At 46.5% G+C, this 25,813-nt stretch overlaps 1 protein-coding gene across 3 annotated transcripts in view; it reads left to right on the forward strand.

The window, feature by feature from the left end:
• Positions 1-25,813, forward strand: part of DLGAP3 (DLG associated protein 3) — a 56,949-nt gene that overhangs the window by 22,392 nt on the left and 8,744 nt on the right. For all 3 annotated transcript variants that reach the window (XM_044770315.2, XM_014864019.3, XM_044770314.2), the window contains 6 exons: positions 344-1,501; positions 5,793-5,998; positions 6,304-6,376; positions 16,403-16,616; positions 16,900-17,213; positions 17,616-17,701. In XM_044770315.2, coding sequence (XP_044626250.1) covers positions 395-1,501; positions 5,793-5,998; positions 6,304-6,376; positions 16,403-16,616; positions 16,900-17,213; positions 17,616-17,701 — 2,000 coding nt within the window. In that variant the 5' untranslated portion in view covers positions 344-394. The remainder of the gene's footprint in view (positions 1-343; positions 1,502-5,792; positions 5,999-6,303; positions 6,377-16,402; positions 16,617-16,899; positions 17,214-17,615; positions 17,702-25,813) is intronic.

Consider the following 25,813-nt stretch of genomic DNA (forward strand, 5'->3'; position numbering starts at 1 on the left):
TCTTTGAATATTTTTTTTATGTCTGTTTGGGTATCCTTTTATTTTTGCTAACCTAAGGATTTAAAAAAATTCATTTGGCTGAGGGCATTTCCTCTTGGGAATAAGTATTTATCACATTTGCAGAATTTGATGAATGACGGTATTATTTTGTGCCCTTGTGAGTGTCTTTGTCTAGTACGACTGTTTTAAGGAATTTTAAGCCCATTTGTGGAAAGATAGTATAGTTAATCACAATAAATTGGTATGCATTACCAAAAAGAATACAAGAACACCTCATAAACGATAGTTTTAGGTGAAGTGACCTGTTGTTCAATTTGAATCCCTTTTCTCCCTATTTTCCCAGGAGGTTCCTGGGGCCTGGCCCCCAACACTATGAAGAGCCCTTGCTGAGGCCATGAGGGGTTACCATGGCGACCGAGGCAGCCATCCCCGCCCAACCCGCTTTGCTGACCAGCAGCATATGGATGTGGGCCCAGCTGCCAGGGCCCCGTACCTGCTGGGCTCCGGGGAGGCCTTCTCCACCGAGCCCCGCTTCTGTGCCCCGAGAGCAGGCCTGGGACACCTTTCTCCCGAAGGGCCCCTGAGCCTGAGTGAGGGGCCATCAGTAGGCCCCGAGGGAGGGCCAGGGGGGGCCGGAGTTGGGGGGGGTAGCAGCACCTTCCCCAGGATGTACCCTGGCCAGGGCCCTTTTGACACCTGTGAAGACTGTGTGGGCCACCCACAGGGCAAGGGTGCCCCCCGCCTGCCTCCTACACTCCTGGACCAGTTTGAAAAGCAGTTGCCAGTTCAACAGGATGGCTTCCACACGCTACCATACCAGCGAGGTCCAGCAGGGGCCGGGCCAGGACCAGGGCCGGGGTCTGGCACTGCCCCGGAGGCCCGCAGTGAGAGCCCCAGCCGCATCCGGCACCTGGTTCACTCTGTGCAGAAGCTCTTTGCCAAGTCCCACTCTCTGGAGGCCCCAGGGAAGAGGGACTATAATGGGCCCAAGGCCGAGGGAAGAGGTGGCTCTGGGGGAGACAGCTTCCCTGGCCCGGGCTCTGGAGGCCCTCACACCTCCCACCACCACCATCACCACCACCACCACCACCACCACCAGTCCCGGCACGGCAAGAGGAGCAAGAGCAAGGACCGCAAGGGGGACGGGCGGCACCAGGCCAAGGCCGCGGGCTGGTGGAGCTCCGACGACAACTTGGACAGTGATAGCGGCTTCCTGGCGGGTGGGCGGCCCCCGGGGGAGCCTGGTGGTCCCTTCTGCCTGGAGGCTCCAGATGGGTCCTACCGGGACTTGAGCTTCAAGGGGCGCTCGGGCGGGTCAGAAGGCCGCTGTCTTGCCTGCACTGGCATGTCCATGTCACTGGATGGACAATCAGTCAAGCGAAGTGCCTGGCATACCATGATGGTCAGCCAAGGCCGGGATGGATACCCAGGGGCTGGGCCAGGCAAGGGGCTCCTGGGTCCAGAGACCAAGGCCAAAGCCAGGACTTATCATTATCTGCAGGTGAGGCTTTGGTGGGTGTGGGGAACTGGGTCCTCGGCCCTCATCAGTGTTGTCACTCAGGGAGCTATGGAAAAGGTTGGATGGGAGCCAGCTGTGCCCCTGATGGAGAGCTTGGAGGCAGGGTAGCTCTGCCCTGCCTCTCTGTGTCCCCTTGAGGCCCTTTTGGAACCTCAGTTTCCCCATTTGGGCAATGAAGGGTCCCTCCTATTCTGATGTTGTATCCATGTCAGGCAGACTTCCCCTTGACCTGCTGTTTTGGACCAGCTGTGCTGGCCTCTGTCTTATGAGGCTGGAGGCAGAATGAGGTTTAAGGTAGGCAGTGGACAGGACTGTGTGGTACTCCCTGGCTGTAGCTTCTAGGCTGTAGATTGGAGGTCAGCAGTTGGAAAGCGGTTCTCCTGCCCCAGGCCTTCTCCAGACCTCTTTTCTGCTCAAATCTGGGTGGTCCAGATATTGTTTGAATATGAAGGTCAGTTATTTCCAGAATGTGCCTCTGCTGGAGTTTGTCGTTCTGGGGTACCTGCAGTAGGACAGCCCATGAAGCTGTGGAAGAACCCTGGGAGGCTGTCCCGTGGATTTTCCTAGACTGGAGACACACTGAGGTCTGAGCCCCGGATGCAACGCCAAGACAGGGCTTCTTGGGAGAGGATGGTGCAGGTGATAGAGGGCATGATATCCCCATCCTGTCTCACCAGCTCTGTGATCTCCGCAGGTGATGCTGGGAGCTCTGACTCCTTATGGAGCCTTCATCCATCCCACACTGTCCACTCTCCATCTTTTTACTGAACTTTGGTCGGAGGCTCTTCTCACCATCAACCTTCCTCTTCTCTGCCTCGGGTCTCTTCTCATACCCCCTGACATATTTTCTTGAGCCCTCCCATAGTTTAGGACAAAAAGTCAATACAAGTTGTAGAAGTCCAACAGACCTCCGGTCATCCCCCAAGCCCAATATTTCACGTAGTTATTCCACAGTCATTCATTCAGTGAGTATTTCCCGGGTGTTGTGGCTGCAAAGATGAAGACACAGGTGCAGGTTGTGAAGAGCTCACTGTTTAGAGGTGAGATGGGCAAGGAAACATATAGAACACAGTGCGATGAGGCTGCGGTAGGAGAGAGTGCTGGGTACCGTGGGAGCACAGAGGAAGCACCGCACCCACCTGGGGTGGTGGTGGCTAGGGATTGCTCAAAGCAGCTTCTACGAGGAATGTCCCCTGAGCTAAATCTCAGTGGAGGAGTTGGGTTAGTGCAGAAGTGGATGAAGGGTGTTCCAGGAAGAGGCTGCACATGTCCAAAGGTGTGGAGAATCGAGGTTGCATGTGTCTTTGGGTGTCACTGGGCTTGCTGGTAAGTTGTTCACGTGTTAGGGCTCTCCTGGGTGGGGAACTTACGGAAGCTCAAGGGAACAGATAGAGCCACATTGGAAGCAGAGAGGGGTGGGAGACAGAAGGGAAGGTTGGAGACTTCCGGACTACTGAATTGGCCTTGGATTGCCCCCTCCCTGCGTAGAGAGGTTCTCTAAGCTGGGAATTGAAGGGTCCCTCAGGAAAGGCCAAGGTGGGAACACCAACCCTTCTCCCATAACTGAGCCCTTGCCATCCCTGGAGCCTCACTGCCACCCCACTGCTCCCTGCTGCTTCTCTAGGGCTGCCCTGGCCTCCCTGGGGGCTTCCTTTTTAACATGCACCTCACAGTGTCCTGCAGAGGAGCGAGGAGCTCTGCAGTGGCTACGGAGTGGGAACCCTGCAGTGTGGCAAAGCGTGCCCTGGCTGGCCCATCATCTGGCCTGGCTTTCTCTGCCTGCCTGCGGCTCCTCTCTGTAGAGTATGGGGAAGGTGAATGACCCATCAGGGCCTAGGGTTCCAGGGCATCTTAGGACTGGGAAGTCTCAACCCATTTGGGGGAGAACAAGGGGCTGCTGGGACCCTCCAGACAGCCTGCTGCTCCCCTGGCACAAAAGGAGGGGAAACCGGCCCCGTCAAACTAGGTGTCTTTGTTGGACCCTTAGTCCTTTTGTCAAGACCCTGTTTCTCGCACTGGACCCCAGCTCTCCCTCAACCCTCTCCCGGAACTCCTCTTGCCACTTGGAGTTCTTGTTCCTTTATGGAGCCTCGTTTCCTCCCTGTGTTCGCATCTTCTGATTGAGCCCCAACCCTTCATTGAGTCCTGTTCCTCCCTGTAGGCTCCTTCATCGGGCCCCATCCCATCCCTGGGTCCCTGTTCTCGCACTGGTCTCCATCCCCTCACCTAGCATCACTCCCAGAGTCTCTGTCCCTCCCCTGAGCCCTGATCCCTGATCCCTTTCTGAGCCCCAATCCCCACCCCATTTAACCTGTTCTTTACAACAAGTATTTTAAGTCTTCCCTACTTGCCCCAGCCCCCTCCCCCACACCTTCATTTACACTCATTCTTTGTAGTGCAGTCGACCATCACGGAGCCCCCTCCCCTGCCTGTCAGCTCACCTGTAGACTCATTTAGCTTCCCAGCCACCCCCACCTCCTTATTTCTTGGCTCAGAGGAGAAGCCAGGACCACCATCCCAGGATGATCCCTTCAGTAGGGCTTGAGCCCATCTCCCCAGGACCCCCTCCATCCCTGAGCTGTTTGTCCCTCCTCCCTCCCCACATTTAAAGACTGTCTTTATCTTTATTGGCTTTTTCCCTCATCCTGAAAATATGCCCAAGTCTCTCATCCAAAAAATCCTTTCCTCAATCCCATAGCCCCTTCCGTCGTGTCTTCCCTTCGTATCCAAGTTCTTAGAGCATACACTCCGCTTCTTCACTTTCTTTCATTCTTCCCTTTACTGCAGTCTGACTTCCACACCCTCTGTCCTCTAAAATGTTCTGGCCGTGGTCACCAATGGTCTCTTGAGAGCTCTCCTTGAAAGGTACTTTTCAATGTTTATAATAATAATAGTTGACATTTATTCAGCACTTACTGTGTGCTGGGCACTCTATATTGGCTCATTTACCCTTCTCACCAACCCTGTGATGTAGGAATAATTATCGTTACCAATTCACAGATGAGGAAACTGATAGAGATTAATCAGTTTCGCTCAAGTTCACCTAGCTAGCAAGTGATGGGGCCAGAATTTGAGCATGGATCTGTCTGACTCCCGAGCCTGAATTACTAACCTCTGAATGCACTGTGGCATTTGACATTATCAATTCCTTTTATTCTGGAAATGTCTCCTGTTTCCATGACATGGCATTCTCCTGAGTTCCCTCCTACCCCTCTGCCCACTCCTTCTCAGGTGACTTCATAGGCTCCTCTTCCTTTCTTTGCAATCTCTTTTTAAATGTCAGTGGATCCCTCCCAGCTCTCTTTCTTCTTTCCCCTGGGCTCTTCCATTCACTCCTCTGGATTCAGCGGCCGCCCATGATTCCCACGTCTGCCTCCAGCCCGGATCTCTCCACTGAACTCCAGAACCAAATATCCAAGCACCTGCTCAACAGTTCTCTGCCAAACTCAAGATGCCCAACCCTGAACCCATCACCTTTTCCCCAAATCTGTTTCTCTGGGATTCTATGGCTCAGTGAGCGACAGCACCATCCCCCAGGTCCTCAGCCAGCAGCCTCCCAGTCATCCTCAACTTCTCCCCGCCCCCTCACCCCCCACATCTAATCAGGCTCACTGATGCTCCTTAACACCTCTCATTTCCATCTCCTCTTCCTCCTCATTGTCATTGTCTTAATTTAGGTCTCATCATCTCTTGCCTGGATAACGGCATCAGCCTCCTAATTGATCTCCCTCCTGCCACTTGAGCCCCTGCCCTGCTCCTGGCCCTCCACAGTCCATCCTCTCTTTGGACTGTCAGAGTGCTCTTTCTGAAATACAAATCTGATGTCACTCCCCTGCTTAAAACCCTCTGTGGCTCCTCACAGAAGGAAGGAGGGGGAGTCAGAGGATTTGGGATCTAAGCAGGTGAAGAGGATGGAGGAGAAGGAGGGACAAAAGGTGACTGAGGTCAGGTGATACTTTACTGCTGGGGGTGGGATTGACACAGGTCATTTTGACCTCTGATCTTCGACCTCTTGGCATCTGGCATTGTCAGCCCCAGGACTTTCTAGGTGGCCTTCGGTTAAGTAGCAAAAGGTCCATGGAGGAGGATGAGGCATCTCCTGTAAGGGGGAGGACAGCCTGAGACCTCACTTCCCACTCCATGTCTGCATGCTCCTGAGTGTGGCCTGCTGGAGCCAGGGCAGAGCATTTCCCACTGGCAGTGGGGAAAGAGGGTCCTGGCCTCTAGTTTTAGTAGGGACGTGTCTGAGAGACAGAGGCCCCTGTTCCCACAGGTGCCGCAAGATGACTGGGGGGGTTACCCCACTGGGGGCAAGGATGGGGAGATCCCCTGCCGCAGGATGCGCAGCGGCAGCTACATCAAAGCCATGGGGGACGAGGAGAGCGGAGACTCAGATGGCAGCCCCAAGACATCTCCCAAAGCTGTCGCCCGGCGCTTCACCTCCCGCCGCTCCTCCAGCGTGGACCAGGCCCGGATCAAGTAAGGACAGGGAATGCTGGGGGCTGGGAGGCGGGAAGCTGATGCTGGGTACCTGCAGGGGGTGTGTGTAAGGTGGGTACCGGTCGGGTTCCCTGCTTAGGGTTCAACTGGGTAGTCCCCATATAAAGAGGGGGTCCCGGGTGACAACATATGTCTGAGTGCCTCTTTGGGTTGGTTCCTTTACCCAGGAGTCTCCTGGGGGTTTCTGGCAGATAGAAGCTGCTCATGGGCCCCAATGCTATCATTCCCCTCCCCTGCCTCCTAGCAGACTCCTGTTTTGAATCTGGAATTTTGACCTTTCCCAGCTGCTGTGTCCCACCCCGGATCCACCCACGGAGCTCCATTCCTGGCTACACCCGTTCCCTCACTACCGGACAGGTAGGGAGAGGCCCAGGATGCCCGAAGGAAAGGGCGGGAAGGGAGAGTCAGTCCCATGCTCAGCCTAGGCCTTAAAATCAGAGATCTGCCCAAGGAGAGAGCTTGGGTCTGGTTCTGGGGGAGCTGGGAAGCCCGACTTGGGATTCCTGGAGCTGACTCAGACTGGAGATCTCAGAGAGTCACGTCCTTAGAAACCACCAAGTGTCCTCAAAGTGATGAGCTTGTGAGGGCAACATCAGTTCTCTCAGGTTCCCCAGCCCTGGCCTGACTTTATTGCTCTCAGCCCACCCTCCCGGGAACAGTAGGATTGACTGTACAGAGAGGGGACGAGCAGAGTTTCAGCCTCAGAGATGCTCAGGGCTGTGTTCTCCCCTCATCACCTCCACCCTGTGGGACCACTAGCAAGACACTTCACCTCTCAATACCTCTGTCTTCTCATCTTTAAAATGACGACAGTACTTGTATTTATCTCACAGGGGTTTTGTGACAGTTCAGTGAAACAATGTTTGCAAACACAAGGTACCTGGCCCCAAATTGTTATTTTGTAAATGTGAGTTTCATACCTAAGTGTAGACTTTCCCCTCAACGAAACGGAGGCAGCACAGTTTAGTAATTAAGGGCATGAGATGGGTTTGAATTCCAGCTCAGTGACTTACCAACTTACCAGCTGAGTGACCTGGGGCAAGTTACTTGACTTTTTTGAGCCCCACTTTCCCTATTTAAAAATAGGCATCATAATAGTGTTCTTGGCACATAGCCAGCACTCAAGAAGGGTTAGCTATTTTTACTATTTGCTGGGGAAAAAAGCAATGCAAAAAGCAGTGCAAAAGACTGTCCACATTGGCTCCTATTGTTTGCTGCTTCAGTCTCTCAGCATTTCTTTGCTACATTTCCTGAATCAGGGAATCTGACTGGCACAGCCGTCTTTTCACATCAGACCAGCCTCTGTTGCTAAACCCACTAGTTAGTGCTCAGTGTTCATTTTACTTGACCCATCATCAACATCTAACACAGTTGATGACTCTCTCCTTCCTGAAACACCTCACTCAGTTGGCTTGGAGGACAACCCACCTTTTAGGTTTTCCTAGATCTCTCTCTGGCTACTTATTCTCAGTCTGTGTCACTGGTGCCTACAAACTCTCCGGGATCTGAACATTGGAGTTTTCAGGGCTTAGTTCCTGGACTTCTCTCTACACTCACTCCTTGGGTGAGCTCATCCAACCTCATGGCTTTGAATATTATCAAGAGCCTGATGACTCCCAAAGTCGTCTTCAGCCCAAACCCTCCCATAAACACCAGGTGTGTATATCTGTGTATTGAAGTCTCACTTGGATGTTTAGTAAACATCTCAAACTTAAGATGTCCAAAATTAAACTGCTGGTGTCCTTTCCCCCACAAATTCCCTGCCCCATACACTGTCTTCTCCGTTTCAGATAATGGCAACTTTATCCTTCCAGGAGCTCTGGTCTAGAAGCCTGAAGTCAGTCTTGACTCCTTTCTCTCTGTCATATCCCACATCCAGTCCTCCAGCAAATCCTGTTGGTCTCACCTTCAAAGCATAACCAGGATCCCTCAACTCCTCTCCACCTCCACTGCCACCACTCCAGTTCATGTTGCCATGTTCTTTTGTCTGGTCTGTTGCACTGCCTTCTAGTTGGTCTCCTGCATTTGCCCTTGCTCCACTTCATTCTCTCTCAGTACAGCCAGAGTGATCATTTAAAAATAGAACTACATTCACTCAAAAGCTTACTCAGAGGAGCATTCAAGGACTTTACTATGGCTTATAAGGCCCTGCATGATCTGGCCCTTGCTACCTCTAAGTTCCCCTCCTAACATTGTTCTCTTCCCTTACCACTCCAGCCACACTAGTCCCCTTGCTGCTCCTCTGACACCACAGGTGTGCTCCAGCCGCAGGGTCTTTGCATTTGCTGCTGCCTCTGTCCGGATCTCTCCTTCTCAGACACTCCCATGGATCACTCCCTCTCTTCTTTCAGGTCTTTCCCCAAATATTCTAAAATCTAAATTTTAACTACACCCGCCAACATTTCCTATTTCCTTTCTCTGTTTTTCTTTTCTTCTTCTTAGCACTTTACACTATCTAACATCATGTATATAATACATATTTCTCCTGGGAGGCATGGCTTATAATCTTTGCTTTACAGAAGAGGAAGAAAGTTTAATGCATGAGAGATGTCAACTTATTACTATAATAATGCATTTTGCCTTTAAGTCTATTTTTTTGTTCAGTGTTTTCCCAGAACATCTTTTTCCATCTTTTACTTTAAAACATTTTGTCTCTTTATGTTTTAGGTATGTTTTTTGTAAATAGTTTATAGCTAGATTTTATTTTATATCCATTCTGACAATTGTTTGAGAATTTGGCACATTTATGTTTATTGTGATTACCAATATGCTTGGATTTTGTTTCTGTCATCTTACTTTGTACCTTCTATTTATCCTGTCTTTTGGTTGATGCTTTTCTACTCCTTTGCTGCCTACTTTTGGATCATTTGGGTTTTCTTCATTTTTCTCCTCAAACTAGTTTAGCAGTTATATATTCTATTTTCATTCTTTATGGTTACTCTTATAATTTTAGTGTGCCTATTTGACTTAGCAAAGTCTAAAGTTGACAATTTCTTCTGCCTTTCTCCTGGACAATGCAAAGACCTTAGGGCACTTTAACTTTGATCGCCTCTTCCTTTCTTATGTGTACTTGTTGCCCAGTATTTTAGTTCAACCTTTTTTTCTTTTTTCTTTTGGTGAGGAAGATTGGCCTCGAGCTAACATCTATGCCAATCTCCCTCTAGTTTGTCTGTGGGATGCCACCAGAGCATGGCTTGATGAGCAGTGTGTAGGTAAGTGCCCAAGATCCAAACCCTCAAACCCGGGCTCCTGAAGTGGAGCGCATGAACTTAACCACCATGCCATCAGGCCAGTCCCTGGTGCCATCTTCTTTTCGTCTTTCCAAATTAGTCTTTATTATTGTTGTTACATTTTATGCTATTAGTACTTGGTTATATATACTCACATCTTTACCTTTTCTCCCCTCACTGTACCTTCTTACATTTCATTCCTTCCTTTTAAATTCTGTAGTAATTTTTTCAGTGAGTGTCTGTTAGTAGCAAATTCTGCCTTTAACAAAAAATGCAGTTTACCCTCAGTATTTAAGATAATTTACCTTATTATAGAATTCTAGGTCAATCATTATTTTCTCTCAGTGTTTTGAAGATTCCTTTGTCATTTGTCTTCTGTTATTGCTGTTGAGGAGTGTACTGTCAATCTAATTGTCTCTGTAGGTAATTTTCATTTCTCTCTGATTTCTGTTAAGATCTTGTCTTTGATTTTGGTGTTCTGCGGTTTCGCTATGATGTGTGTGTGTACACGCGCGTGCACGTGCCTGCTCCCTGAATCTGAGGATTCATGTCTTTCATCAAATCTAGAAACTTCTCTCATGATTACTGTTTGCTGGTACATCTTTGTCCATCCTTTTACTTTCAACCTACTTGCTTTTTTATCCAATCTGAAAATCTCTGCCTTTTGAATGGGGATGTCTTGTCCATTCACATTTAATGTGATTATTGATATGGTTGGATTGTTTCACGTTGTTTTTGTTCCTCTGTTCTTTCTTTACTACCTTCTTTTGTATTAAATAATTAAATATTTTTAGCATGCCATTTTAACTTCTTTGTTGTTAATTCCTTTTTACTTTATTATTTGAATATTAGTGGTTGTGCTAGGAATTACAATGTATATCTTAATTTATTAGAATCAATATCCTTTTTTCTCTCCCCTCTTTGTGCTATTATTGTCATATATATCACCATATATACATCGTAAACCTAAGAATTATTATAAACCATTGGTGGTATTATAGTAATTGCTTTGTACAATCTTATGTCTTTTAAAGAAGCTAAGATAAAAACTGAGAAAAATATGTTTATAGAGTCTTTTATATTTACTCATATTTATCATTTCTTTCTATGGATTTGAGTTACCATTGAGTGTCACTTCCTTTTATCCTGAAGAACTTCCATTAGTATTTCTTGTAAGATAGATCTGCTAGCAGTAAATTGGAAATCTCTTTATTTTTACTTTATTTTTGAAGGATAGTTTTGCTGGATATAGAATTTGCTGGATATAGAATTCCTGGTTGAGTTTTTCTTTCAGCACTCATATAGTGGAATATATCATTCCACTGCCTTTCGTATTCATTGTTTCTCATGAAAAGCCAGTTATTATCATATTATTGTTTCCTTTTATGTGATAAATTGTTTTTCTCTTGTTGCTATTAAGATTTTCTCTTTGTCTTCAGCTTTCAACATTTTGACTAGAATGTGTTTGGGTATGGATCTCTTTGTGTTGAACCTACTTTGGATTCATTGAGCTTCTTTGATCTGTATATTAATGTTTCTCACCAAATTTGGAAAGTTTGGGGCCATTATTTCTTCCAATAGTTTTTGTTTTTCTCTCTCTTCTTCTGGGATTCCCATTACTTGTATACTGGTAGACTTGATGTTGTCCCATAGGTCTCTGAGGCTCTGTTCGTTTCTATTCAATCTCTTCTCCTCTCCATTCTTCAGGCTGGATAATTTATAATGATCTATTTTCAAGTCTACTGGTCATTTCTTATGCTGAGCCCTTCTAGTGAATTTTTCATTTCATTTATTGTACTTTTCAGTGCCACAATTTCCATTTGGTTCTTTTTTCTTTTTAAAAAATAATTTCTCTTTGTTATGATTTTCTATTCATAAAGTCATCATTGTCATGTTTTTAAAAAAATCTTTAAACATGATTTCCTTTAATTCTTTGAATGTATTTATAATAGCGGCTCTATAGGCTTTGTCTGATAAATCAAACCTTTAGAGACATTCACATTTTCTTGTTTATTTGCATGTCTCATCATTTTTTGTTGAATGCTGAACATTTTAGATAATATATTGTAGCAACTCTGGATTCTTACTTTACCACTTGAAGATTGTTATTGCTTTGTTTATTTGTTTGTTAATCTCTGGACTGCATCTGTGAAATCTATCTTTCTGCCAAATGTGGCCTCTGATGGTTCCACTATCTTTTTTCTTTCTTGTTTTTATTTTTAAGCCTGGTTTTCTAGGAGTTGCTCCTGTGTCTGCATAGCTCAATATTCAGCTAGAGATTGGTTGGAGTTTGCGCTCAAAAACCTCAAGCCAGTAAGGCTTCTTGTCTCTGCATATGGTTCTGTGTGTGGGCAGGGAGTACAAACTTCAGGAGTACAGTTTTCAAGCCTGCCCTGGCTTTTACTTTTCACCGGGCTCTCTTCTGTTGCCTCTGCACATGTGCACAGGCTCCATTGGCCAAGGATGTGCAGGTGACTCAGGGCCTCTCTGGTCTCTGTATACGTGTACCCAACCTCTGGTTAACCTGGGTTATTTGGAGAGCTTATCAAACCCCCTCTGGCTGTCTCAACCCTTGGAACTCTCTGTTAAGTCCCTGGCTGGTCTTCCAGTCCATAGTTTGCCCCAAACAGTGCCAAAACCTCAGCCTAGCAGTGCTGTTGGCTATTGCTGTTCTTGATACTATAACTGACAATGCTCCAAATTAAGTGAGGTTCCGTTGGTAGTGGTAGTGAGGCAACTGGTTTTCACAGCCTGCCCCACCCTTGTTAAACTGTTGCAACTGATTGAGCTGGGAGTGTGGGTAATGGGAGCAGCCCCAGGCAAGGACACCATAGACTTATGCTATTCTTATCCAAAGTTCAGTAATTTTCATGAGTAAATGTTTCTTTGTTGTACACCTTTTATTGATTTTCAGAGTGATGAAATGGTTGTTTTTGACAGTTTTTGTCCAGATTTACAGTTGTCTTGGGAGATAGGATTTGGTGTCCCCCTCACTGTCATGCCTGAAGTCAGAAGCCTAGAAAATTTTCAGCCACTATCATGATTTCTTCAAGTATTGCCTGTTCCACATTCTGTCTAGTCTCTTCTCTGGAATTCCTATTAGTTTTATGTGGGACCTTCTTTTTATATCCTCCATGTATCTTAACCTCTCCTTCATATTTTCTGTCTCTTTACCTCTCTGTGCTGCCTTCTGGCAAGTTCCTCAGATATATCTTCTGGTTTGCTAGTTTTCTCTTCAGTTAAATCTCATCTACAATTTAACTCATGAATTGTGTTTTTAATTTCAGTGCTTTTTTTTTTCATTTCTAGAAATCTGATTTGGTTCCTTTTCAAATTCTCCTAGTTTTTTTTTTTTTTTTAGATCAAAGCTTTTATTCTCTTTTTATGTTTTTAATTTTATCTTTTGAGTTTTAGAAATTTTAAACATAATTTAAAAGCTAATCTCTTTTAGCTAAGGTAATACTAGCTACTGTAACAGATAAACCTTGAATTCTCAATGGCTTAATTCAATGAAAGTTTAGTTCTTGTTTAGGTCACTGTTAGTGTTAGTTATCTATTTCTGCATAATAAATTACCCCCAAACATAGTGTCTTGAAACAACAAATATTTATTATCTCAGTTTTTATGGGTCAGGAAACTGAGCACAGTTTATCTGGGTGCCACCTGGATCAGGTGTCTCACATGGCTTCACTCAAGGTGTTGGCCAGGGCTGCAGTCATCTCAAGGCTTGGTTGTAGAAAGACCTGCTTCCGTGCTCACTCACGTGGCTGTCAGTAGGCCTCAGATCCTTGTAGGCTATTGGCCACATACATCAGGTTCTTGACATGTCGGACTCACCAGAGGGCTACTCACAGTATAACATCTTGCTTCTCCCAGAACAAAGGCTCTGAGAGTGAGAGGGAGAGAAGGTATCCAAGATGGAAGCCACAGTCTTTTGTAATCTAATGTCAGAAGTGACGTCCCTTTGTATTTGTGACATTCTATTTATTAGAAGTGGGCCAATTAGAATTAGAAGTCTAGTTCACACTCAAGACGAGGGGACTACACAAGGGTGTGAACATCAGGAGGTAGAGACGATTTGGGGCCATGGCAGGGATTATCACAGTCTAATATTAGTTCATCTTCAATGGAGCTTTATCCGTGAGATTCCTGAGCAGCCTGCGTTAGGAGTGGGTCTGCCAGGAAATATTCTGCAATTGCTTCTATTAGACTATTCTTGGTCTGGGACCATTTTGTATTAATTTTTAATTTGGGGGGTCTGGCCCATGCAGGCTCATGCAGACACAGAGTCCTGAATAGATACAGAATAGGAGATTGGCCTCCTTTCCTTCCAATGCCTGGACCACAGACTAGCTTCTTTATCATCAGTGTGTATTGATAATTGATTTTTTTCGTCCACCTTTGCATCAAAGGCATCTCCTTTCCTACCTTTATGCAAGTTCTCATTTCCAATTCCGTCTTCATCTGAGCCCAAAACCTTACTCCTGCACCCATGTGGGTGTTAAAAGAGAAGCCCTTTGGTTAGTGAGACCAGGAACCCCTGCCCCACCTCCCACCTCCACTGGGCTGTTTGCAGCATTGACTCACACAGTTAATATTCTGATTTTCCAGTCTCTTCTTAGCTTTTGTCCCCTTGGGACTTCACTGGCTTTCTTGTGAGCTCAGCTATGCATATAAAACATTTGTTATATTTTATCCAGTGTTTTAGAGTGTTTTGAAATGAGAAGGTTTTCCAAGGTTATTTAAACTAAATGACATAAGTATACAGGATGTTGTCTAGCCCCCAGATGGACCCACCAACTCTAGCATGAACAATTTTCAATTAGGTCCCAAAAAAATATGTTCTTCTAAATGTCCCACACCCGTGGAAATATTTACTGGTTCTGAGGCTGGTTTGGAGAAAGACTAAGGTTCTCATTTCCCAAGAGGATTCTTTGACTTTGACTCTCCTGAAAGCAGGGGGTTGGGAGGGGCAGAGTGGAAGGCAGTGCAGGGGTAAAGGGAGAATTCACAGTACAATGTTATAATTTTATAATCATGATACAGTCAAGATCAACTCAGGTGCAGTGTTCCTCTGAGAGTCTGTATAAGCCCACATTTCCCTTGGGTCCTGGTTCCTTGTTGGAACTCTAGAAGCTCCTCTTGGCCTGTAGAGATGGAAGGTGTGTGGCCCCAGGGAGTTTCTCACCCTCCCTCTGTCTGCCTTGAATGGCATTGGTCCTGGGATCTCAAAAGCTTCAGAACCCCTGGGAAAGAGAGGCGTCTCAGAAGCATTGTCACTGTGATTTCAGAACCTCTTGCTACTAATAATAGTAGCTAATGCTTATTGAGCATCTGCTGTATGCCAGATATTATGCCTAGTGCTTTACACACGGAAGAGGGATGGAGATACAGGGATAAGCCACAGAGTGAGAGTCCTTCCATTCCTGGTGTCCAGACTTGAGACCAGAACACTTTCTGCTGGGGTTAGGTCAGCTCTCCTGTGCTCTGGGCAGGCCCCTCTGGTCTGTATTGGTTCTAGTTGGGGAGTTTCCTGAGCCTGGTCTAGAATTAGCAGGAATTAGATCAGCTCCTGAGCTTCAGGAAATAGCCAGGTATTTGCTGGTCCTTTGTACCTCACAGGTCCAGAGATAGGAAACTGAGAGGTGGACTCAAGCAGTCGTGGTGAAAGCCACAGCTGCCACAGGGGCATGGTTTGTGCCAGTCAAATATGGGAGAACTTCTACAGGATCTTGGATTGATTTTTCCATGGTCTATGATTTCTTATAATGAAGTTCCTTTAAAAAAAGCTTCAGAAAGAAGTCCAGACCATCCTTCTTTTTAATTACTGGGCCCACGCTGGAACCACGGAATCTGAATCTCTAGCAAATTTGGCCGTGAGCTTTAGAGCAGCCAAAGCAAAGAGAGGCATATAGTTTGAGAGCCCTGGGTTCAGATCCTTGGGGTGGGGCCTGAGTTAATGCAGGTTTAACAAGCTCCCCAGGAGATTCTGATGCTCAGTCAGCCTGGCAGAGAGCCAGGAAACCTGGCATTTAACTCTGGTTTTACCACTTACAAGCTGGGCGTCCTTGGAAAATTCATCTGCCCTCTCTGAGCTTTAGTTTGCCATTGGTAGAATGGGATGGAAATTCCTGCTCAGTCTGAGGTAGAATCTAGTGAAATCATGTTATGTTTTGGAGGCTGTGTTGCCTTCTACACACGGATCAAGCCATTCTTTTGGGCCTCTGTTGATCGCACATAAATATGATGCCATGAGTCTTTCCTGGGAGATGACACAAGATGCAGCCATGGGATATTTCCTGTCACATTCACCATGTGGATGCTACCGAGGACCTTGTCTGTCATTTCATCCAATGGTCTCTACATAATCACCCATGGGAGAATTTCTCTTGGGCTCAGTGACATGAATAGTCGAGGTTCTCATGGGTGGTGACCCGTGTTTACCAGGTAGGCCCTGAGACCTTCACATGCCACTGACTGAGTGCTTACTATGTGCCAGTACCTGCACCCAGTGCCTCACATGTGTTTCTAAATAGCCCTATGAAGATGGTACCATTACCACTCCCATTTGACAGATGAGTAAACTGAGACCCAAAAACTTCAGGTAACTTTCCCAGGCCAAACTGCTAGGAAGTAGCAGAGCCAGTGCTTGAGTCCAGGTGGGTCTCACTCCATAGCCTGTGCTGGCAACTCACAGGCTACGTTCCTTGATGCTTTGGCTGCCCTGAAGCTCAGGGTCACCCATCCTGTACAGCCATACTGGGCAGGAGGGTGAGTGTCAGGTCTCTAGTCCTCTCCCTTGGGGTCAGGTGTGAGAAACATCAGGGGCCGGGACTAGATGGAGAGGAAGACTGGTGATCTGGAGACTGGGGCACAGCCAGACATCTGGGAACAGCATAGATGGGGGGGAGGGAAGAGTATTTAGAGGAAAGACTGGACCCCAAGGTGGGCCCCACTGCATTTTGGGAAGCAGCACAGGGCACGGGTGCCTCCACCTTTCTTTGCAGAGAGAGCGTTTCTTTTAGTCCGTGCAGAAGAGTGACACAGAGATAAGCGTCTGCAGATCTAGATATATTACTAAGGCAAAGTGCCTCAGGGAGGGCCCACCCCATGCCAGCACCCCAGTAACTGTCCTCCTGGGCCCTGCCCCCAGCTCAGCGAGGAGCTGAACCAGCAGCTGGAGGCCGTGTGCGGGTCCGTGTTTGGGGAGCTTGAGTCCCAGGCTGTGGACGCCCTGGACCTGCCCGGCTGTTTCCGCATGCGGAGCCACAGCTACCTCCGGGCCATCCAGGCCGGCTGCTCTCAAGACGACGACTGCCTGCCCCTCCTTGCTGCCCCTGCCTCTGTCTCAGGGAGGCCCGGCTCCTGTGAGTACGCCCTCTCTGCCTCGGCCCCGCTCTAGGTTGGAGAGCGCCCTGGATTCTGGTTCTGGCCCCCGCCACAGCTTTGCTGTGTGACCTTTGGCAGATTGCTTGCCTCTCTGGGTCGGATGATGGGGAGAACAATCCTTGGCTCTGTGGGTTAGCAGCACGTGGAGTACCTGTGGCTGCTGGGTCCTGTGGCATCGCGTAGGTGTGTGGGGTGGTCGGCCACAGGCACCTACCCGGTCGCATTCCTCACCCGCTGCGTCTCTGCGTTCGCTGGCCGCAGCCTTCAACTTCAGAAAGGCCCCGCCCCCCATCCCACCGGGAAGCCAGGCCCCGCCCCGCATCTCCATCACAGCCCAGAGCAGCACCGACTCCGCCCACGAGAGCTTCACCGCGGCCGAGGGCCCCGCCCGGCGCTGCAGCTCCGCCGACGGGCTGGACGGCCCCGCCATGGGCGCGCGCACCCTGGAGTTGGCGCCGGTGCCCCCCCGGGCCAGCCCCAAGCCCCCCACACTCATCATCAAGACCATTCCTGGCAGGGAGGAGCTGCGGAGCCTGGCGCGGCAGCGGAAGTGGCGGCCGTCCATTGGGGTGCAGGTATGAAAGGAGGAGGCGCCGACGAAAACTCAGGCCCTGGGCGGTCGGGGATGGGTTGAGGATGTCACTGGGCCTTCTGGATACATAGGCCTTTTCCTGGCTTGCTCTGAGCTGCAGGTGGTCCCCAGTGCCTGGTCATCGACGGGGCTGCTCTAACCAGCCCCAGCTCACTCCCTGTCCTTTATCCTGACACCATCACCCCTACTGGCGAGTGGAGAGCGGTGCCCAGAGGTTGCCACCTTGATGCCTCTGACCACCTGGGTCTCTCATCTTGTTCAGGCAGATTGTCTTTGCAGAATCTGCCAGCTGGCTTGGGGCTCAGACATTGCTGTCCCTTCTCCCTGGGAAGGGCTTGCGTCCCTGGTCTGGCCCCGGCCACTGACTCCCCAACCCTGCCACCAGGTGGAGACTATCTCGGACTCGGACACGGAGAACAGGAGTCGAAGAGAGTTCCACTCCATCGGCGTACAGGTGGAAGAGGACAAGAGGTAGGTCCGAGTTGGGGCATCTCAGGCTTTCTTGTGGGAGAAGCGGAGAGAGGGCTGCATAAGGACCTCCCTGGCGGGGTCTCCCTGCTTGCACTCTCTTCCTGGACGTGAGACCACGCCCTTTTATTGAGGGAAGAGTCAGAGCAGCCACAGAGGTTATTCACAGAGATGTCACCAGGGCAGTCATGGGATCTAAAGTGAATTCTTCCTATGCCCATGCCTGTCCCAGGTGCCCTGAGGTGGACAGGAGATGTACAGTGATGGGGGAAGGAGCTGGTAGGGAGAGATAGCAGGTGGGTGCTGAGCAGGCCTCGAACAATGGTCCTTTACAGAGGATTTTTCCAGTCCCTCGTTACTTCCCGTGGCGTACAAGTATGTGAGCTCAAAAAGAAACAAATAAACATGAAGATTGCCTCTCAGGGGCCCCTGGCAGATATAACACTCCTCCTCATTTGGCTCACACAAGCATTTAACCAGTCGGGGGTACCTATTATATGGCTGCGTCTGTGGTGTACCCGAGATGGTAGAATTACCAGCAGCCACTATTCTGGCATTAGGTGGCCTTAGAAACATTGCTTCCTTAATTTCCAACTGAAAAATGAGCACTGCAAGCTCTGGAGGGAATACTGGGAGGAGTCCCCCCGTTGTTGGGTTCCTGTGGGAAGATGCTTTCTCTAATGACCATGTCTCAGTGGCCCATTGGCCCTCTGGGCTGCAATGCTACCAGGCCAGTGGCCCTAAGTGTGGTGTCTGGGCACCTGCCTGGGGCTGGCTGTAAGAGTTTCATGGTAATCTGTGTTGCCTGTCTCAGGCCATACCCATTAGAGGAATAAAGCTAGAGTCTCAGTGGCAGTCCCTCACAGCTCTGTTCCCACTTGCCGTGGTTTTGGACCTTTAGCTCTCCCCTAAAGTTCATCCAATTATTTCTGGGAACCCCTGGGGGTGTCTTGTGTGTGGGTGTCTGATCAAGTCTTTTTGGGGTTCCTGTCGGATTCACCATTTTTCTCTACTCTTTCTTTAGCTCCTGCAGTTCCATATGCTCCTGAGGCTGTAAATGCCTCCATCAAGGGTGGCAAAAAGCCGCCCTTGTTGTCCCCATCCCTCCTGAAAGCTGCTGTCCTCCAAATTCTTGATATTTCACCAAAATCACAGAAAAGTAGCACTTTGGGCAAACTCAATTCCGCAAGTCCATGACATGTGCTCTTGGGAGATGGGTTTGAAGTCGTGAATGGATGCAGCTCTGTGTTCAGAATCTTGCCCCCAACTCTAATTCTACCCCGTGAACCATGAACCAAGCCCGTGTGTGCCCACTCGCTCCCTCATGAGGTTTCTTGGTCCCTCATCCAGGTGGAACCCTGGAGGTCCCCTCCGAGAGAGCAGCAGGCATTCTACTGAGACTCCAGCTAAATCAGCAAACTCCGTCATTCAGTCATTGATTCCTTCGTTCAGAAAATACTTATTAAGCATCTGTTATATGACAGCTCCTGTTAAATGCTCAGGGAAATGTCAAAGATATGACTCTTGCCCTCATAGAAGTTATGGTCTAGAAGGGAATCAAGGTAATGCATAAATAATCCATGAATAAAGATGTGATTACACATTATGGTATAATATGTAATGGGATATTACTATGCATTATGGTGGGAACATGAAAGAAAAAAGCAGGAGCTAAGAGGGAAGGGACCTTATTTAGGTTAAGCAGGTGACATCTGAGCTGAGACTTGAGGATTGACTAGGAACCCTCGGAAGATGATGTGGGGGAAGTGTTCCGGGAAGAGAGAATAGCATATGTGAGGGTACTGGGGCAGGAGAAGATTGACATGCATCAAGCACTGAAAGAAGGTTCATGTGGCTGGTGTGGAATGGGATGGGGGAGTGGAGAGGGAGTGGAATGGAGAGTAGGCATGGGCGTGATGAAGAACTAGAATGTAGTTATAGCTAATGAGTAGCCATTAAAAGGTTCAAGAAGAAGTGTGACGTGATCTAATTTATGTTTACAGAAGGTCACTAGCTGCTGAGTGGAGAATGAATTCAAGGGAAGCAATAGTGGGCATGGGGAGGCTAGTAAGCAGGACTTTTTCATGATCCAGAAGAAAGGTGATAGTCCTTTGCACTATAGAGGCTCTTGGGTGGGGGATCTTTTTTCCTATTGTATTTTATAAATGGACAGTGTTAGTGTGTGGGAACAGGACTAACCTTTGAATATTGATTTTGTGGTCAGCAACCTTGCTGTTCTCTCATAGGGGATCTCATAGTTTATCTGAAAGTCTTGATGGGTTTTCTTATATAGTCAGTTATATTTTCTGCAAATGAAGATATTCCTTTTAAATCTATATTCTTTTCATTTCTTTTTCTTGTGATAATGCATTGGATAGGACTTCCAGGTCGCTGTTGAATGGAGCACTCTTGTCCCATTCCCGACTTCAGTGGATATGCTTCTCAAGCCCCGCTCATAAGTATGATGATATTTGCTACCGATTTTGATGGATACTATTTATCAGGTTAAGGAAATTCCCTTCTATTCCTAGTTGGCTAAGAGTTTTTATTTATTTATTTATTTAAATAGAAAATGAGAGTGGAATTTTATTGAGTGCTTTTTCAGAATTGACTTTGATGATCATATGCTTTCTCCTTTCATCTGTAGTGTGGTGAACTATATTAATAGATTTTCCACGTTGACCCATTCTTTCATTCCTGGGAGGAACCCTGCTTGACATTGTTGCCAGTTTGGATTAAGTATGGCTGTGAGTAACAGGGCCTCAATAGTATCTTAAGTGTATTTCTCTCTCAGTTAAGAAAAGAAAAAGCCTGGATGTGGAAGTGCAGTGTCAGGACCGCAGACTCCTTCTATCTTGCTGCTCTTCCACCCTTTGTTTATCACCTCATCTCAAGGAGCTGAAGTTCAGGTTCCAGCTGTCCTGTCTGCATTCTGAGTGGTACCAAGGAGGAAGAGAGGAGGAGGGATTCAGTCCTTCTTTTTTAAGAAGACTTCCTGAAAGTTACAACACTTTCACCTACATCACATTGGCTGAAACCTCATGACATGGTGGCATCTAGCTGCAAGGGGGGCTTTGGAATAGTTTTTAGCTGGGAAGTAACATGCAATGAGCAGAGCACATGGCTGAAAAGCAGGGTTCTTATGGCTAAAGACAAAAAGAAGAAGAGATAGATGGACCTCCAGCAGTTTTTGTCTTGCTGTGTTATTTTTATATATGTTGCTGGATTTTTGAATAGTTATTACTTTATTTAAGGTTTTTATATCTGTGTTCATAAGTGATATTGGCCTATGATTTTGTTTTTATTGTTGTTATTCAGTTCAGGTATTAAGCTTATGCTAGACTCCTAAAATGAGTTTGGTAGCATTTTCTGTGTTTCTGTTCTTTGAAACAATTTGTGTAAAGTAGGAATTGTCTATTCCTTAAAGGTTTAGTAAAGGTTGCCTATAAAACTATTGGAACCTGATGCCTTTTGGGGATAGGAGAAAGTTTTTGAACTACAGCTTCGGTTTCTTTAGTGGTTATTGATCTATTCTGGTTTTATTTTTTTGTCTATTGTAGTGATTTATATTTTCCAAAAAAATGGACCATTTAATAAAAATTGACAGTTTTCAAAATTTGGGGCACAAATGTTCTTTGCCTTAGTACTATAATTTTATAGTATCCATAGGTTATGCCCCCCCTTTTCATTCCTAATACCATATATTTATGCCTTCCTGCTCTTTCTTGATCAATCTTGCTGAAGGTTTGTATATTTTAAAAACTATATTTTATTAGTCTTTAAAAAAAGTAGTTTTTGGTTTTAGTGAGCATCTCTATTGTTTCTTTCTCTTTTAGTTTTAATATTTCCTTTCTTCTACTACTTTTGTGTTATTATATTCTTTCTTCTACCATCTTTGTCTTTTGTTCAGGCTCTCAAGCTCTAGTTCTTATTTTCTAACATGTGCTTTTAAGGCTATAAATTCCCCTCTAACTATGCTGCTGTAGCTGCATCTCATAAGTTTTGAGATGCAGTATTTCCATTGTTCAGTTCTAAATAGTTTGTAACTTTCATCATAATTTCCTTTTAAACCTGTGAATTATTTAGAAGAATTTTTTTTAGTTTCCAAATGTATTTCTTGGGGGTGGAGTCTACCTTTTCAAGATTGATTTCTAGATTTGCTACATTGTGGCCATAGTATGCATTCTGTGTGATATTTATTCCTTAGGATTTGTTGAGGCTTCCTCCATCATATACATATATATTACATATATGGTCGGACTTAGAAATTATATTTTTCAAATGTTTATCTTTGATTTTTTTTGGATGTTTGATCTACCAGTTCTGAGAAAGGTGTGTTAAAAACGTCTCACCATAATTGCGGATGTGTTGTTTTCCCTGGTAATTTTATTAATTTTTTCTTTAGTTTGACAGTGTGCTGTTTAGAAGTATTCAGGCTTATGATTGTTATATCTTCTTGGTGGTTGGCTCTTTTGTCAGTAAATAGGCTGCTTTTCATCCTTACTAATGGTTTTTGCCTGGGAGTCTATTTTACCTGAGTTTATTGCTATGGCTGCTTTCTTTTGATTAATTTTCCAGTATATCTTTTTCCTTCTTTCTATTTTTAGCTGTCTTATATCCTTACGTTTTAGATGTGCTGTTTGTAAGCAGTATAGCGCTAGAGTTTAATAGACATTTTAATCCATTTATATATATCTTGACTACTGATTTATTTGGACTTATTTCTATCATTTCTTTAAAGTGTTTCTTTGACATGCTTTTTCTTTGCTTTTCCCCTTTTCTACTTTTCTGCCTTCTGTTAAACTGATCAATTTGGCTTTATTTGTCTTGTTCCTTCCACTGGTTTGGAAGTTTACATTTTAATAGTAATTTTTCTTAAATTTTTAACAAATTTACTTAATTTCATATTTTTCTAATAAAGTCTAAAATTAATATTTCTATCCTTCTTAGGCACTGAACAAGAACCTTGGAACACTTTCATTTCCTTCTTAACTCCTTCCTCCTATCTTCCATGTTATATTTGTCTAGTATTTTGATTATACCTCTTTTAAAAACCCTGCTAAATCAGTTGTTCTTATGTCTTTTATGGTTTAATAGTTCAGATTTACAAACATGTTTTAACAATTTATGTGTTCACTACTGCTTGTTACTGCCCACTTGTCCCTCATGGCTTCAATTTCCTTTATGCTGAAGTACTGCTTGAACTTGGGACCAGTTTTCGAGTTAATATCTCAGCTTGAGGTTTCTGCATTTCACTGGTAATACTCATTTGAACCCCACACCCACACACAAAGCAGTCTTAATGTTTTGATTTCTCAGCATCCTACTTCCAGGCCACTTTCCTGAATCAAGACATGAGTTTTCTGGTCCAAGTTTGTAAATGCAATGAACCTCCTTGCTTGCTGGCTTTATGCATGGGATCTCTTTCCAGCTCCCCACGCCGCACAGGTTTGGGGGTTCTCCTATCGTCCTCCCTGGGTGTTCCCATCTAGCCTCTAGCATATGTCTGGCCCCAACTTCCTGTGGCTCTCTTGGCTTAGATTCCCTCTCACTACTCAGATTTTGGATTGCCTTTTTGTTTCTGGTACCTGAAGATTACTCTGTCCTATTTTCAAGTTTGGCATGGTAGCAAAAACGCTTTTGTGATTTTGTTTTATCCATCATTTCTATATATTGGGGGGGATTTCCTAAGTTGGCTCCGTCCATGGTATTGATCAGTCGTCTGGACTGGGCTGATAGCAGCAGATACAGAGAGTAGTGGACCAGTCTGAGAAGCATTTGGAGTGAAGTCAGGGAAGGGCGGGGACGGGCAGAGAATGAGGTCTTCCTTGCTCTCCTGTAGGTGCTTGGGGAGGTGTTGATGGGGCAGGCTGGGCGGGGGGAGACAGTGTTGGATAAATGTCTGAGGAACTGAATTGCTTGGGACAGGTGATCACACTGGGTATTCAGAGGGGGTGACAGGTGGGGAGAGAAGAAATCTGGCACATCTCTCTGGCTAGGCTCCCTTGCTTGTCTGCTGAAGGCATCCTTAGTTATACACCTGCACTGTCCTTTCTGTCCCTTTTGTCCCTGGCACTTTAAGTCTGACTTACCACACACCATGCCCCAACTGGTACATAAAAGCAAGCCATGACTACCAGCAGCCTTTCTAGGCAGACATCCAGGGCTTGCCCCCCACCCACTGCCACCCCATTTTCTTGGACTCTCTTGTCCTTGCTCCTGTCTCACTGGTTGCAGTCTCTCTCTCTCTCTGTACTTTGGTTTTAAAAATTGCCAGGAAGGAAAGGCCTCCTTTTCTGCCTTTCAGGCGTTCCCTGCTAACCTATTGGGTGAGGAGTTCAGATTTATTGCCCCTTATACCTGGGAGTTGTCTGTGGGTCCTTCCAGTTGTTCATCATCAGTGGTGACTTGGCTTAGAAATATGCAGAGTGGGGGTTGGTGCCCCTTCAGTTGCTTCTACACTGCACCCACACCCAAGATTCATTTGTGCACAGATATTTATTGGATCCCTATTATTTGTTAAGTCCTGTGCTGGGCACTGAGGATACAAAGGTGAGTAGAACCAGACACAGCTCCTGACTGGCCTCTGAAGCTTACTGTCACGTTAATCTAAGAACCTCATAAATGATGTAGAAGAAAAGCTGTAACAGGTGCCACAAAGGAGAGGTATACGCCCTATGAGAGTGTATCATAGGGGGCTTTGACCCAGTCAGAGGGGTCAGGCATGGCTTCCCTGAGGAAGTGACATTGAGCAGAGATCTGAAGGATGAACAAAAATTAAGGAAGTGAAAATGGGAGATAAGAGTGTTCCAGGCAGAAGGAAGAGCATGTGCTAAGGTCCTGTGGTGGGAGGGAGCATACTTAAGAAACAGTAACCAGCGTTGTCTTAGGGCATCCCACAGCTCCTGTCTTCACAGACCCAGCATACTCTGGGCCATGATGAAAGAATGTATCAAGTGTCCTTGCTGAACGTTAGAAGACTGATCCTGGGGCCCTTGGAGAACTTAGAAGCCATGCGATTTCTGCCTCTAACTCTCTCTAACCATGGGGATCCCCCTGTGTCTTCCACCTCCAGATTCCTCCTACTAAGACCTTACCTTAAATTCCAGATTTAGCAAAAAAACCAAAATAACATAAACAAAAAATACCAGAATTCCCAGTTCAATTTGATTATCAGATAAACAATGAATAACATTTATGATAAATAGGTTCCAAATATTCTATGAGACACACTTATACCAAAAAATTATCTGATATTTGCCTGAAATTCAAATTTAACTGGAAGTCCTGTGTTCTATCTGACAAACCTGCTTATACCCACTTGTGCCTAACCAGTGCCTCCTGGAGAACTCTGTATGGGAAGGCTGCCCCCCGCCACCCCTTCCTTAGCATGATGGTCACTTCTGACTTGGGGACCTTGGGAAGGGCACGAGCTGAAAGAACAGAGGCCCTCGAGCCCTGAGAAGGAAGCTTCCATCCTCATGAAGCTATATGTTGAGAACAGTTCTGCAAAAGCAGTGAGTTGCTGACTGACCACAAGCCCTGGCAGTGGATACCACCTCCATTCCTCAGCCATCAGCTCCAGGATGGTTCCTGACTGACCATCACGATTCTTCCTAAATCTCCCACCCTAGCCCCACCTCGGCATCACTGTCACAGCCCCCAGGCTGGGGCGGTGGACTTGGGGACCCCTGATTGATGATATGTTTAAGCTCTTAGATGCTTTCTCAGAGAGGGAGCTAGCACATGGGCTGAGCTTGCTGAAACGTCCCTGCTCTTCCTCCTCCCTGCCCACTCCCCCTCCCACCCCCACCAGCCTGCTGCCAAATACTCCTGGCAAAACCTCTTGACAACTCCTGGATGTTGAGCTTTCCTTGGACATTGTGTCTCTTGGGATAAGCCAGTTTCTTCCCGGAGCCTTTCGTGCTATCCCTTAGAGAATCACAGTAGCAGTGTCTCCGTGAAGTAACCATGATAACAACTTCCAGAATTGTCAGCAATGGGATCCCTGTCACCTTGAAGAACTCTAGCGGAGGAGGCCTCCTCAATCCTGTTAAAAGGCTTGGGCAGAAAATATCGCAAAAGGCATTGTTACGAATTAGTGATAATTCATAA

Source organism: Equus asinus, chromosome 5 (assembly GCF_041296235.1).
Source record: "Equus asinus isolate D_3611 breed Donkey chromosome 5, EquAss-T2T_v2, whole genome shotgun sequence".
NCBI lineage: Eukaryota > Metazoa > Chordata > Mammalia > Perissodactyla > Equidae > Equus > Equus asinus.